Source organism: Stegostoma tigrinum, chromosome 22 (genome assembly GCF_030684315.1).
Source record: "Stegostoma tigrinum isolate sSteTig4 chromosome 22, sSteTig4.hap1, whole genome shotgun sequence".
Lineage (NCBI taxonomy): Eukaryota > Metazoa > Chordata > Chondrichthyes > Orectolobiformes > Stegostomatidae > Stegostoma > Stegostoma tigrinum.
In genome coordinates this window covers 55,216,447-55,231,619 of record NC_081375.1, presented here as the reverse complement: position 1 = coordinate 55,231,619, position 15,173 = coordinate 55,216,447, and the positions used below count along the sequence as shown (strand labels likewise).

The following is a 15,173-nucleotide window of genomic DNA, read 5'->3' as shown; positions in this document are numbered from 1 at the left end:
GGGTCTATTCGCTCAAGGATAGACTTTCTGTTTGTGTCACGGGCATTCTCGGTCAGGTCCACTGGCATTGAGCCGGTGTTCTTCTCTGACCACTGCCTCCTGCTGGCCGACTGTCACTTACAGGATGACCAGCCGGCCGGCAACGGGACGTGGCGGCTCAACATGACTCTGTTGACCCCAGAGAACGTAGAGGAGCTTAAGAGGAAGTAACCCGGTTGGAGAACCATGAAACCCCTCTTTTAGTCTCCGGGCGACTGGTGGGAGACGGTGAAGGAGAACATCAAGAGGTTCTTCGTCCTCAAGGGTGTTCGGAAGGCGAGAGAGAGGCGGGGAAAGCTGTCGCGACTCCAGAAAAGGGTGCAGAACCTGCTCCTTCTGCAGTTGATGGGGGTCGATGTCATGGAGGACCTCCATGAGGTGAGGGGCCAGCAAGCCTCGCTCTTCGCCGCGGAGGCCTCCAGGATAATCTTCCGGTCCAGGGTCCGCTCCGTGGACCAGGACGAGATGTGCTCGCGTTTCTTCTTTCAGAAGGTGCACAAAGAGAGCTCTGTGCTTAGCCGGCTGAAGGAGGACGACGGCTCGGTGACGTCGTCTCGGCCCGACATTTTGAGGATCAGCAGATCCTTCTATGCCGGACTGTACGACACGAAGCCCACGGACAGCACGGCCTCCGAGTCGTTCCTGTCGTCTATCACGGAGATCTTAGACAACGGCACGAGGGAGCGGCTGGACTGGCCGATATCCCTGGATGAGCTGGCCAGAGCCCTCAAGTCCTTGGAGAGGAATAGGACTCCCAGGAGTGATGGCTTACCAGTCGAGCTGTATTCCGCTCTGTGGGACCTAGTCGGCCTGGAGGTGTACGATAGTGCTCTTCAGGCAGGAGAAATGTGCCAGCCCATGAGGAAGGGCATCATCACCCTCAGTTACAAGAGGAAGGGGGAGAGGGAAGAAATTAAGAATTGGCGTCCCATTTCACTATTGAACATGGACGACACAATCCTGGCCAAGGTCATAGTCAACCGGGTCAGGTCTGTCCTGGAGTCAGTGATTCACCCTGACCAAACCTGTGCTGTGCCGGGCAGGAAGATCGCTGAGAGCCTCGCGCTCATCAGGGATGTGATCGCCTACGTATAGGACAGGAGGGTGGACACCTGCCTCATCAGCCTGGACCAGGAGAAGGCCTTCGACAAGGTCCCTCATGCTTACGTGAGTGACATCCTCTCCAAATTGGGGTTCGGGGAGGGCATCCGCAATTGGATCCGGCTGCTCTACGCCAACGTCACTAGCGCAGTCTCGATCAACGGTTGGGAATCGGACAGATTTCCTGTTAGATCTGGAGTTGGGCAGGGCTGCCTGCTCCCTCCTGCCTTGTTCGTGTGCTGCGTGGAGCCCTTTGCCGCATCCATCAGGAAGGATGTGAGCCTGAAGGGTGTGACTATCCCAGGCAGCGGAGGCCTTCAGGTCAAGACCTCCCTGTACATGGACGATGTCGCCGTCTTCTGCACCAATCGTCGGTCGGTGAGTAGACTATTGGACATCTGCGGCCAGTTTGAACTGGCCTCGGGTGCCAAAATCAATAGGTGTAAGAGCGCGGTCATGTTCTTTGGGAACTGGGATGACCGCTCCTTCATTCCCTTCACCGTCAGGACAGACTACGTGAAGGTGCTGGGTGTTTGGTTTGGTGGAGCTGGGGCGTGCACTAAGACTTGGGAGGAGTGTATCACCAAATTGAAGCAGAAGCTGGGCAGGTGGACGCTCCAGTCCCCCTCCATCGCGGGTAAGAACCTGGTTGTCAGGTGCAAGGGGTTTTTGGTACTGTTGTATGTGGCCCAGGCCTGGCCTATTCCCTGGACCTGCGCCGCTGCAGTCACCCGGGCCATCTTCCACTTCATTTGGGGGTCGAGGATGGACCGGGTCCACGAGGACACCATGTACAAAGACCTGGAAAATGGGGGGGAAGGGCGTACCGAACGCCACCCTCGCCCTGACGGCTACCTTTGTGTGCAGCTGCATCAAGCTGTGCGTAGATCCTCAGTACACAAACCAAGTGTCACTACTTACTGAGGTTCTACCTGTCCCTGGTGTTGCGAAGGATGGGCCTGGCCTCGTTGCTGCGGAATGCTCCGAGTAGTTGGACCGTCCAGTACCACCTGTCCTTCGTGGAGAAATTTTTGAAGGGAAACACCTTTGACCACAAGGCCGTCAGGCAGTGGTCAGCACATAGTATCCTTGAGACCCTTCGGGGAAAGGAGAGAGTGGATCCCGTCGTGTGGTTCCCCACGCAGACTGCCAAAGTCGTTTGCCAGAATGCCTCATTGCCAGAACTTTCAAACAAGCACAAGGACATTGCTTGGCTGGTGGCGAGAGGGGCTCTGCCAGTGAGATCTTTTATGCATGCCCAGAATCTCTGCGCCACCGCACGCTGCCCTCGAGGCGGCTGCGGCGGCGGGGGGGGGGGGAGGGGGGGGGGGGAGGGGGGGGGGGGGGGGGAGAGGAGAAAGAGAGAACGAGACTGTCAATCACCTCCTTCTGGAGTGTGCCTACGCGCAGGAGGTCTGGAGGGGGATGCAGTGGTATTTGTCGAGGTTCGTCCCGAGCAGCTCCATGACAGCTCTACGGGCTGTTTCCCGGGACGCAGACAGAAACCAACATCAACTGCGCCTGGAGGACCATCAATGCGGTGAAAGACGCTCCTTTGGTCTGCCCGCTGAAAGAACTGACCCCGACCGAATGTTGCAGACTGGCGCACTCCAAGGTCCAGGACTATGTGCTGAGGGACGCGCTAAAGCTTGGGGCAGCCGCTGCCAAGGCGTGGTGGGGAAAGACCACGGTCTGAAACCCCTCGTCCAGAATAGAAAAAAGGGCCCTATCTGGTAACTGGGCCCAGCTGGCGCCTTCCCCAACTGGTCAGGGGGCCAACTGGGACTGTGCGAGGTGACGACTGCCAGGGTATTTTCTTTGCTTTGTTTTTTTTTTCCTTTTTTCAGTTGGTGTATGTACCCCCTGGGTAACCCGGAGTGGCTTGCATGACTGGGTAGGTGTATAAATATGTTTTTATTTTTTGTACATCTTATGAATAAAGTATTTTTTTTCCAAAAAAAAGTGACGAAACATCTGAAAACTAACCTTCCAGCTCAGCGAGCACTCACATCCAGCAATTCAATCTGACAGAACCTTCCTCAAATCTAGGCAATTTTGGAAAATTAAAGTCACCACATCAACTATCTCAGTAGTTACCTATTTTAAAATGCCCTGGTGATGTCAGTCAGTCCGCTGCTCCAACAATTTACTTCGTGCAACATCCTGGGAATTATAATTGTCGAGTTCCTCACTTCCTTCCAATTCCTAATGTACAACTACTTATGGGATCCTCTAGTGAAGACTGATGTGAACTCTGTTCAATTAATCTGCCATCTTCTTATTTTCCATTATTAATTCTCCAGTTTGGTTTTCTAGAAAACTAATGTTCACTTTGTTAACTAGTTTCTTTTCATTATAGAAACTCAATGTTTTCCTATTTCTGGTTAGCTTTCTCTTCTTCTCTAACTTTCTCTTCTTATTAATCTTTTAATCACTCTACTTTATTTCAAGTTCAAAATTTGACCCGTTACTTTGCAGTCATTAGTTTTTATGTTTTCTACTATCATTGACTTTTATAGTTTAACATAATTTCTTGCATATTATGAAAAATCCCCTTAAATGTCTGTCACTGCATCCCTCGTGACCCATCTCTTTACCCTTGTTTGCCAGTTTACTTCAGTTACCTTAGTTTTCATGCCCTCACAATTGTCCTTGTTCAGGCTGAAAATGCTCATTTTGGCTCTATCTTTCTGTTTCTCAAATCATGTAAAAGTCGATCTCATTATTTGCTGCCAAGGGAACCTTCACTATACAGTCACCATCCCAATGCACAATACCCAGGTGTGGTTTACCCTGCTCTCTGGTTGGCCTCAGAATGCGCGGTTTAAGGAACTATCTTGAAAACATTCTAGGAACTCACTACTTAGGCTACTTTTTGCCAACTGGCTTCTTCAATCCACATGCAGATTAGAATTCCTACATTACCTAACCACTTACTGTGTAAAAGCTCTAACATGTCACATGTATTTTTTTCCTTTCATGTTAAATCTGTATCCACTGATATGTGAAAAAGGAAGTGGAAGACTCTTCAGGGAATAGCACTGATGTGGTTGGAGAAGATATTGGTAGAGGAGGGGAGGGAGAGAGAGCGGGGGGGTGGGTGGGAATTGTTGGAAGTGAAGTTCAAACAATTATTACAAACTTGCATTTTGATTTGACCTCTTGTGGGGCACCAGAGAGCTGAGTTTATGGTAGCAGCTGCAGATATGGGTCTCTTCAATGTCAAGTAGTTAGACATTGTTACTCAGTGACTCTGCTGAAGGTCATCTCACAAAGTCCACTTTTTGGTTCTCTGTGGCAGGATGAGGGGGCTCAGCTGTCACGCTCTAAAATTAGCAGGGATTCTTTCATTCCAGGTTGTGGGCTTTTAGAATTGTCTAGGATTGTTGGTGCAATCTCTGTCATTGAACATACGTAAGCCTAAAATCATGATAGTTTTGATTCAAGAAATCAAATGTCACAGGTTTCAGCCACAGAAGGAGAGTTTAGATCATGTTGAATGTTGGAGAAGGCTGGAGGGTTCAGCTGGGCCAGTCCTGCACTTATTTGTTATACCTGTTCAAGGTAACAATGGTGAAAAGTGTGTAGTGATGCGTTTTGGAGACTGATTCTATAGGCGCTTTTTAAGAGCTGGTACAAGCTGAACGAGCTCACTTTACCACTGCACTGTTGGCACCTGTGGCCTTCAAGGTCTTTGATTTATCAATTTAAAAATCACAGCTACCTGCAAATGGTGAAAGGTAAATTGACTTTCTTGAGGTTTAAAATGGCTTTTGCTGTAGAGAAGACAGAAAGCTTCTGGATGATGGAGACCCGACGTCTTCTCGGTCTTGCTCCCAGACCCAGGTTATTCAGAACCATAGCTGTATCCTCTGGCTTTATGCACAAATTACCAGTGTGGTCGTTAACAGGCCCTACCCTTACCCTCGTTCTTTTACCATTAATGCACCTGTGAAGCAATTTAGAATTTTTTTGTTTTACCTGCCAGAATTCTTTTGTATTTCTTTTGAACCTCATCTTTCTTTTTAAGTTCCCTTTTTCATATTCTGATCTCCTCTGGGGTTTCTGCTGTTTTGAGCCCTCAGTATCTGCCATAAATTTCCTTTTTCTCTTAATCCAATGTTGTATATCCCTTCATATCTAGAGTTCACAGGGTTTGACGATCCCACCCTTTGTCCTTATTGGAAAATGTTGGCCCCATACTATCCCAACTTCCTTTTTGAATGCATCCAACTGCTCCAAGACAGATTTACCTGAAAGTGTCTGCTCCCAATCCACTCTGGTCACATTTTGTCTGATCTTACTAAAATCAGCCTTACCTCAGTTGAGAGCTTTGATTAAAAACCCAGCCTTATCCTTGCCAAACAGTTTTGAATCCGAGTTATGACTGCTATCTACAAAATGCTCCTCCACTTATATTTCAACCATTTGCCCTGTTTCATTACCTTCCAACTGCTGGGTTATAAAGTTGTCCTGAATGCATTTTTAAGAATTTCACTGCCTCTAAAGTTTTAACACTAGAGTTAGTGTTTATGTTGGGCAAGTTGAAATGCCCTATCACTACCCCATAACTTTTACACTTCCTTTCTGTCATTCTATTTCTGTCAGACTGTTAAGGGGTCTACAGTATATTCTTGTAAGCATGCAAGATGAAAACATATGGATTTGAGGATGGTATACTGATACAGATTGAGAACCGGTTAGCAAACAGAAAACAGTAGGTCTAAATGAGCAGAAAGTAGGGGCACATGGAGTACCACAGAATCAATGCTTGTACCCTACCTATTCACATGACATTTTCAATGATTTTCAATGAATGATGCATTCTGATCAACTCAGCAAAGTGACAGATTTTCAAGCCTCTCTACGTTCAGGATTGCTACACAAGTTAAGGATTCAATTAAATCTCACAAAGTCTTTCTCTACCTGTACAAATTACCTGAAAACATTGGCTGGGTTCCTGTATTTAACAAGAATGACTATTTCTTACAAATAAACAAACAATTAAATATAAAGTCACATCTCATTCTAACCAGGAACTATGTCACTGTTCCTCAAGTGTTGCTTGGTCAAAATCCTGGAATTTTCCCCCTAAAGGGCATTGTGGACATGGACAGCAGCAAATCAAAACAATTCAAGGGCAACTAGGGAGGGGAAATAAATGCTGATAGTGAGTTTTGAGAAGATTTGTAGCTCACGTTGAGGTTCTGGATGTAAGTCTGCTCGCTGAGCTGGAAGGTTCGTTTTGATTTGGAGCCCATCTACCACCTTCTGAGAAAAAGAACAGGAAATGACATCACCCACCCAAGGAAACCTAAACACACAAATAGAAAGCGGGACATAACACTAGCGCTTCACTGGAGGCTCACTGATGATGTTACCTAGAATGGTGATGAAATGTCTGAAAATGAACCTTCCAGCTCAGCGAGCAAACTTACATCCAGATAAATGCTGATCTAGCCTGTGACATCCACACCATGGAAACAGATAAAACAAATTACTAAAGATTCACAATATTACTGCCAACATCCATACACTGTATACATAGAACATACAGTAGTTGACAATAATCACACACTTGACAGTGATACTTAGAGTAAAACCTTGTGCGTTCACAAGCATTGACACATACTGATCAACTACAGATTAGTAGGCTGACCACACTAGTAAATTTGGAGGTTCCATCCTAACAGAGTCATTGAGTTATACAGCATGGAAACAGATCCTTCAGTCTAACCAGTCTATGCTGAACATAATCCCAAACTAAACTTGTCCCACCTGCCTGCTCTTGGCCCATATTCCTCCAAATCTTTCCTATTAATATACCTTTCCAAGTGTCTTTTAAATGTTATAACTGTACCTGCATCCACCACTTCCTTGGGAAGTTCATTCCATATGCGAATTACCCTCTGTGCAAAATATTTGCCTGTGTCTTTTTAAAATCTTTCTCCTCTCAACTTAAAAATTATCACTTAGTCTTGAAATTCCCCATCCTAAGGGGAAGATAACTACCATTAACTCTATCTATACCTCTTGTTATCTGAAGAAATTCTGTGAGCTTGCCTCTCAACCTTGTACACTCCAGTGAAAGAAGTCCCAGCCTATCCAACCTTTCTTTATAACTCAAACCTTTCATACCCAACATCATCCTGGTTAATCTCTTCTGAACCCTCTCCAGCTTAATAATATCCTTCCTATAACTAGGTGACCAGAACTGGACAGAGTATTCCAGAAGATGCCACACCAAAGTCCCATACAACCTCAACATGACTTCCCAACTCCTATATTCAAGGGACTGAACAATAAAGGCAAGGGTGCTAAATGTCTTTTAAACCACCCTGTCTATATGTGGCACAAACTTCAAAGAATATTGTACCTTTACCCCTAGACCCTTCTGGTCTACAACTCTACCCAAGGCCTTATCATTAACTGCATATGTCCTATCCCTGTTTGTTGTACCAAAATGCAATGCCTCATATTTATCCAGATTGAACTCCACCTGCTATTTTTCAGTTAAATGAAGAAGACTGCACCCTTCACACACAGAAAGGCCATTTACTTGCTAACACTTCCTGTTGAAATTAACTTTGGATGAATTAAAGCACCAAACATTTGCATTTTGATTAATAATATCAGCTTGAATTGATGCAACACATCTTACCTCTTAAATCCAGGAAGGAGATTTGGCTACTAAGAAGTGGTCCATCTTTCTCCTCATTCTTAGAAAGCAGTGTATAAGGTGAGAAGCTGCCATTCTAGCCCAGCCACTTGAGGCTCAAAACAAAGGAAGTCCATTTACTCATTACTAAATCACATCTCAGTTAAATTTCACTGACTCACTTTAGCTGGCACAACTTCTTACTCCTGTCATGGAACGTCAAGTTAAAATTAAACAAACCTGTCTCTTAATCACATCATTGTCTGAATCAACTTTCATTTTTTAGGTTATGGTTGAAAGGCATAATGACATTCAGCAGAGTTTGATTAACCATTTCCACACTGGAGGCACAGTGCAGAAAGATAGGGACACCAACCTATGTCATTCATTCTTGGTGTGACTGGCTTGGCCTGTATTTAATACCTATCCCCAGTGCCCTCAGGGTGGTGGAGAGCTGTCTTCTTGAACCACTGGAGTGATTGCAGTATCAATGATTCCAGTTTTGAGGAAGGGGTTGTCAGAATTTAGACCCAGAAATGCTGAGGAACAGTGATTATTTCAAAGTCAAGGTGGCGAGTGGTTTGGAGGCAAACCTGAAGGTGGTATTTCCATGTTTCTGCTGGGCTTGTCCTTCTAAATGCAATACTGGAAGGCGTGGCTAAGGCAGCTTTGGTGGGTTGCTGCACAGCATCTTGTAGGATGGTACACAACATTGTCCTTGTGTGCTACTAATGAAGGGAAGCGTGAATGGTGAAGGTGGAAAGTAAGGAGGGGGGCATAAAATGAGGGATGATAAGAACACACCAATGAAAGAAAGAGTCAAATTGCTTCATGAAGAATACACAGCATTTTATTATTCACAGTTAATTTCTATCTACCAAATGCATTGAGAATCAAGGGATAAGTACACAGGCCTTTTCATTTTAACATTTTTTTTAATATATACATGAAATGTCTGCAAGGCTTATGATATACACCAATTCCAAAAAGTAAACAATCAAATGGTCCAGGTGCCAAATACTCTTTCGCACAGTCCAATAGTTCAGGTGACAGTGTCCAGAGGAAAGCTAAAATCACTCACTTCATCATTTCTTTGCATTTTCGCAGTGTAAAGCAGAAAACAAAAACCTAAGGAAATTAAATTTCAACAACAGAAATGGACTCCAGGAACCAATATACCATTTCAGACCAAACCACAGCAGAGTCAAATGTCCCAGGCAGCCAACTACCGCCCACACCTGAACTTGGCCAGAACTCAGACTAATTGGCAGCATCAGGTACAAGTATATGACACCTCCTCCACGTGCACAATTTGCTGTGCGAACTCAGTTCCATAATCCGTCAAGTGTGTGTACTGCTCTTCAACCAGTGTGTGCAACTGGAACTTTTCTTCTTATCCCACACTAGAATTTCTATGTAGTTATGGTGCCAAGTGTTAACCACTACTCAAACTTTGCCATCAGCTACAACTAGCAGTAAAATGAGCAAATCCTAACAAATGTGGTTAAAATAACTGTGACATTAGGGAACAGTAGTGGTGCATGCATATCTCACACCATATAACACCAGGTACAATTGTGATGATGCAATCCTGACATTATATAACATTGGATTATTGTCACTGGTGCATGCAGATATGACTTTATAACACTGGAGTACAGTAGTGGTAAGTGAGGTCTGTCACTGTTTAACACTGGGGAATACAGCCTATTTGCTCGTGATCACTGAAGAAATTTGAGGGGAAGTTAATATCACACAAAGTGCTCTACACCATGTTGAAGTGTGTCAGCTGATGGGCAATTTCCCTCCCCCATGCCAGGGATAGCATATCTGTACCAGAATATGTTTAGCAAGCCCAAAATGTTGGATGTTCTGTTACACACCCCATATGCAGCAAAAAATTAAATATTCATTAAACAAGTATTTGCATGGCTGTATTGAAAGGATATACTTGATTCTGGGACTAGTTATTTTGCAGAATACATGTTGGAACATGTTTAAAGTTGAAAGCTAAGAAACAGAACAGTTGTGGTCTCTCTCATAGCCGCAACAGGTGTAGCACTCGGATACGTCACATTTCCCCAGCAGCATCATCCTGTGACAATGTGAATGTGTACCAGTTTACAAATAGTTTTCTGTATTGAGTCACATTGCCCAAAATCTGCTGTAACATTACACCTTTACAGTGCATCAATTCAGGCTAAATCTGAAACCAAGCCCCAGGCATAAAAGGACAGAATAACAGACTCAACCCATGAATTAAACACTCAGCTGTTTTCATATTAGCCAGACTCAGTATAGCTCAACACGTGCACTCCATCACCCAGGACAAGACCAGCGGTTCTGGCCCCTGCTCAAAGATAAGGTGACTCATCTAATAAAAACAGTGCCAGCTGTATGCTTCCAGATGTTATGCTTGAGTACTCTGCACAATATTGTGCCATGTCCAATCCCAATTCTCTCAATGGTATAGCAGTCATTATCAAATTGTCGATAAATCAGTGCAGCTCACAACGCTGATTTCCCTGAAGGAATAAGGAATATGCCAACCATCTACAGGAAGACAAAAACGATCGGACTGTACTAGAACTGAACCAATGCCACATTGCCCATGTACTCAGCACAGTCATGGTGCTTCTAGCTGGGCACACCAGCAGCATTGACTATAAATTGAACAGCAGTAAACAAGGCAAATGGGACTTCATGGGATACGTTTTAATTCGATGTATCACATTACTTATAGGCATGCCATGGGAGATGGGATGAGGTGGTGAGAAAAAGTCCACAGTTAACCACACAGGAACCTACATATTAATGCAGCAGGACATATAGACAGGAGGCTGGCTTTAATTCCAATCTATCCTGCTTTGGGGCTAGTCTCTGTGCGTATCCAGGACTTTGTTAACTGTATGATTACCTACAACCCATCCGTCCCCTACCAAATTTTGCCTTTGTTCAAATTCTGAACCAATTCTGTTGTCCACTTTGATCTGGGAATTTCTGTTCTACAACCATTTGTAAAAGGTTCTGAAGGATTGATCACCATCTTTGGCTTTCTCAATTGATGCCAGGACACATTCAGATCCTAATCATCACTTGTGTCAGTGTGGGCAATGTTTGTACCATTAGCAATATTGACTGGATATGGTCAAAAGCCATAGCAATACCCTGCACCTTTTCTTTTAAACTAATTATTTATCATTGACATCATCAGCCTTACAATTGTATTCTGAGAGTCCTCTCAACAGTCCTCTATCCCTGGGCTGATAAATTCTGGTATCCATTGATCCTAAACATGATTTTTAAAAAAATTTACCTTTCTTGCACTTTTGTATTAAAAGCACTACACTTACAACCCTCCCACATCTGTACTGATTCCATCGCCAACACTGATGCAGTCAGCTGAGACAAGTCTCCTTATGAAGAATAACTGTGTCCATTTGGCTTGTCCTTCACCTCCATTTCATCACAGCAAGATATTCCTCAGTTGGAATCAGACAACACGTGGTCTCTGACATACAACCTAGTGTCACAATGCTTGAGCACCATACAACAGAGAGCAGCAAGTGTTGTGTACATGACTAAGAACATCCAACATATCAAAATACAAGGCTCAAAAATTGTTGCTCTCTTGGGAAAGTCTAACTGGGCTGGGATCACCATGTGCAAGCAGATGGGAAAGCCATTGTATCCTTGCAACAATGGCAACTGACCAGTCCTAAACAGTGATAATTTGTCATCTTGGTTCAGTTCCAACTAATCATCATGATCAGCTGAAGAGTCACGTGCTCTTTTTCATTTAAATCAAAATTGCCCAAGAAACAGATTAGTTATTACAATGTTGAATTGAACCAGGAAAAGCAAGGAAAATTTAGTAAAAGCAGCAAGACAGCTTTAAAAACGTTCAAAAGAACTAGCATTTCTCAGTTATGTCGCCACAAAATGTGTTCTATTCAAAATAAAAATCAAACTCCTATTGTCCAGGGTGTGTGGGACGAAACTGTGCTGCGCTCTCTTCAGTAACAGAGCAGAACCACTGCTGTTTTATATTAATACAAACCTGGCTGGAGGAACGAGCTGGGTCAAATGTTGTCAAAACCAGTTGGAATGTGACTGATTGTGGAGAAATAAATATTTAGCCCAATGCCTCAGCAGAGCAAATGTGGCTGCAGGAACTACATGCCAGGAACTCTGTACCAGACGACGCTGAGGAATCATCCCTACTGCGGACTGACCTGTTATATAATCCATTCCAGTGGTACTAAGGGTCTGAAGCACCAGCACATCCATGACTGATACATGCAACACAGTTAATTAACAGGAGATGCTGTGTGACTCAATCAGAGCCCCAGCCTGCAGTGAAACGTGAAGGGAACAGGAAGCTGCTTTGCAGTGAATGAGGACACAAGAAACAACTCCGCATTCTTGTCTAGTTTCACATTCAAACCTACCACCCTGGCGTGGAATATGAGACCAGTGACTCCTCACAGCATGATCTCTAAAACTGACCACAGCTTGCAGCTCAGGGTAGTGACAAGTTATCAGCCAGAGTCTGTGTTGATACATTAAACAAAACTAAACAAAATCAAAGGCACTATGATTAGAATTCAGAAAGTGCACAGCCACACACCTTTAAGACCATGAGAAGCCCAACCTCCTGTAAAAGCTCCTAGAACATGCTGCTGATAAAAGCCCTCAAGTCATTTCTTAAAATTACAAGTCATCTTGAAAATTTATACATGATTCCTAAAGCTGCTAGCTGCTGAAGGAAACTTTAGCTTTATTTCCAAGGACAAGCTAAATTAACGTAACTTGTACAAAAACAAGAGGAGAAAAATAAAGCAGGAATTCTGTGTCTGGAACGCACAAGGCCAAGAATGATTCCTTTTTCCTTTTAAAAAGACCCAAAGTGAGGATTGTTATGAACCTCTGGTCTGTGTTACATCTCTGATAAGATTATTCAATACTTGCATAGAGAAAAGAAACATTGAAATTCTACAACAGGATTAGAGTAATGGAATTTATAACCCATGCAGTGACTGACAAGGGAGAGAGGAGGGGGAGAGGGGGTTAGATGGGTGGGAGAAGCAGCTGCAGAAACTGAAGGGTGAAACCACTCAGACTTTCTGTTCCCCCTCCCATAGAATTGGTTTTGGCTCTAGTTTGAAGTTCCGTACAGACTGCAGAGTTCACGGAGGAGCCGCGACTGCTCTCAACTATCAGCACTGCTGTCCATCAGATGTTCCTGTTAACTGGGGTAACATAATTACGAGGGAACATGCCTGACTGCCCGTGGCAACTGCCCTTCCACCAGTTGGGGTCAGAGTTGTCAAGAACCTGGATGAAGTCACCGCGACGGAATCCGAGTTCGCCTTCCTCCTGCGGATCAAAATCGAAGAGTGCTTGCACGTATGTGGGTTGCTGTTAGGGAGTAAGGAGAGGGAGAGCAAAGATACAGTTTAAGCAGGTAGGCAGGATGTCTCAGCCATTTCCCAAATGCTCTATGGGAACCCACTAAACCCTGAAATTTAGGGATCCCTAAATTTCACGGGCTGCAACTACAGCACCAACGCCCAGGGGACATATCCCTGTTCAACTAAGAGCCCATATGGGGACCATGCTCCTGCAATGACTCCTGCTATTTTGCACAATGGCAGAAAATGCACAATCCCGCCACTTCAGATTGTCCAATCTTGAATGGATCAAGTTTCCATTCGGTTGAAGCGAGTAAGTTTTAGTTGATTACTGTTTGGATGTATCATTCTACATTGTTCCCATCATTCATTCCCAGGACAGGTACGGCACAGATTAGATATGAATTAAAACACCTTCGACACTGTCCCCAACAAACACTCCCAGGATAGATTTATTTGCCCCAAATTCTAAAGTACATTCCCTATTATGCCAATGCATCATTTCCCATTTCTCAGCAGGAACCCTTTCTCACGTGGTTGAAACTGGATCAAATTCACCCAACAAAACCAAAAGAACTGTGGACACTGTAAATCAGGAACGAAAACAGAAGTTGCTGGAAAAGATCAGTGTTCACGTTTCGGGTCCAGTGACCCTTCCTCAGAACTGTTCAAAAAAATGAACTGATTTTTCTTCACAGATGCTGCCAGACCTGCTGAGCTTTTCCAGCAACTTCTGTTCAAATTTACCCAAAGCCTACTGCATGCCAGACTGAGAATCAGCTGACAAAGGGCACTTTGTCTTGTGACTGATTGGATTTGAAGCCAAGTAGAGATGACAAAAGCATTGGAAAGTAGGGAAGAAAAAGAGACAATGAAGTTTAGAACAGGAATTTCCAGGTTTGTGGTCCAGGCTGCTGAACGCTTGGCCATCAATGGTGGAGTGATTAAAACAAAGGATTTCTCAAGAGACCAATACTGGAGAAAGTACAGACATCCTGAAAGGTTGTAGGGCAAAACAGCATACAGTGGAAGCAATAGATTTAAACACAAGAATGAGAACTTTGAAGTAATCCCAACAAAATGTGTCTCTACAGAGATGTCCTAAATGCCACTGGAAATTTCTGGTTTCATCCACAGAAAGAACTTTAGCTTTTGTACAAATACACATCGTTCCTCCCCCATCGGTTTCAATTTCCACTCACCAATATACACTAACACTGGAAATACAGGGAAGATCCCTCCTTCACACTGGAGTAGCTCTAGCAATACAGACTTGATGGGCTGAAGGGCCTCTTCTGCACCACATGATTCTATGAACTCCAAGGAAAGATTCTGAGGGATGAATAATCCTGTAATGGTTGAAACAGCCTTGTTTCTAGGAGGCAACAACTTCTATGGCCAATGTTTGTGAGCAGAGTTAGACAGCTGCGCAGCTCATCACTTCACCAGAACCCAGTGTTCTCACTCCCTCCTCCAGTACATTTCTCTGTTTTCAAAGCAAGAAACTAATGACCCTTCTTCAGTTACTGGACCTGAAATGCTTTCTCTCCAGAGATGTTGCCAGACCTGCTGAGTTTCTATAGCAATTTCTGTTTTTGTTTCAGATTTCCAGCATCTGCTTTCAACTTTTCAATTCAATATCTGCTCAACACTTGGAACAGCGTGACCCCCAGGAGCCAGTCTCAACTGGGTTTTGGGAGAAACTGTGTCTTCATCACCAGCTAAACAGGAGCCTACTTAAGCATCAAGACTGACAAACTGCAGGGGGTTTGGGGTTGGGCAAAATGAAATTGATGATATAGTGTGGGAAACTACACCAATTCATTCCCAATTTGCAGAGTATTCAAACCTCTGAACTGGAACCATTCTGCAAAACAATTTGGAAAACTGTAGCAAGAGCCATGTAGCTGCATCAAGATCCTGTTCTTTAATGTCTGCCGTTCCACCCAGCTTTGCAATCC

General features: G+C 44.3%; 1 protein-coding gene across 1 annotated transcript in view; it reads right to left on the bottom strand.

Moving 5' to 3' along the window:
- Positions 1 to 8,626: 8,626 nt before the first annotated feature.
- The window catches only part of LOC125463607 (growth factor receptor-bound protein 2), a 178,581-nt gene continuing 172,034 nt past the window's right edge, over positions 8,627 to 15,173 (bottom strand). Inside the window, exon 5 of the mRNA XM_048555089.2 lies at positions 8,627 to 13,219. Within this exon, the coding sequence (XP_048411046.1) occupies positions 13,034 to 13,219 (186 nt within the window). The 3' untranslated portion in view covers positions 8,627 to 13,033. The remainder of the gene's footprint in view (positions 13,220 to 15,173) is intronic.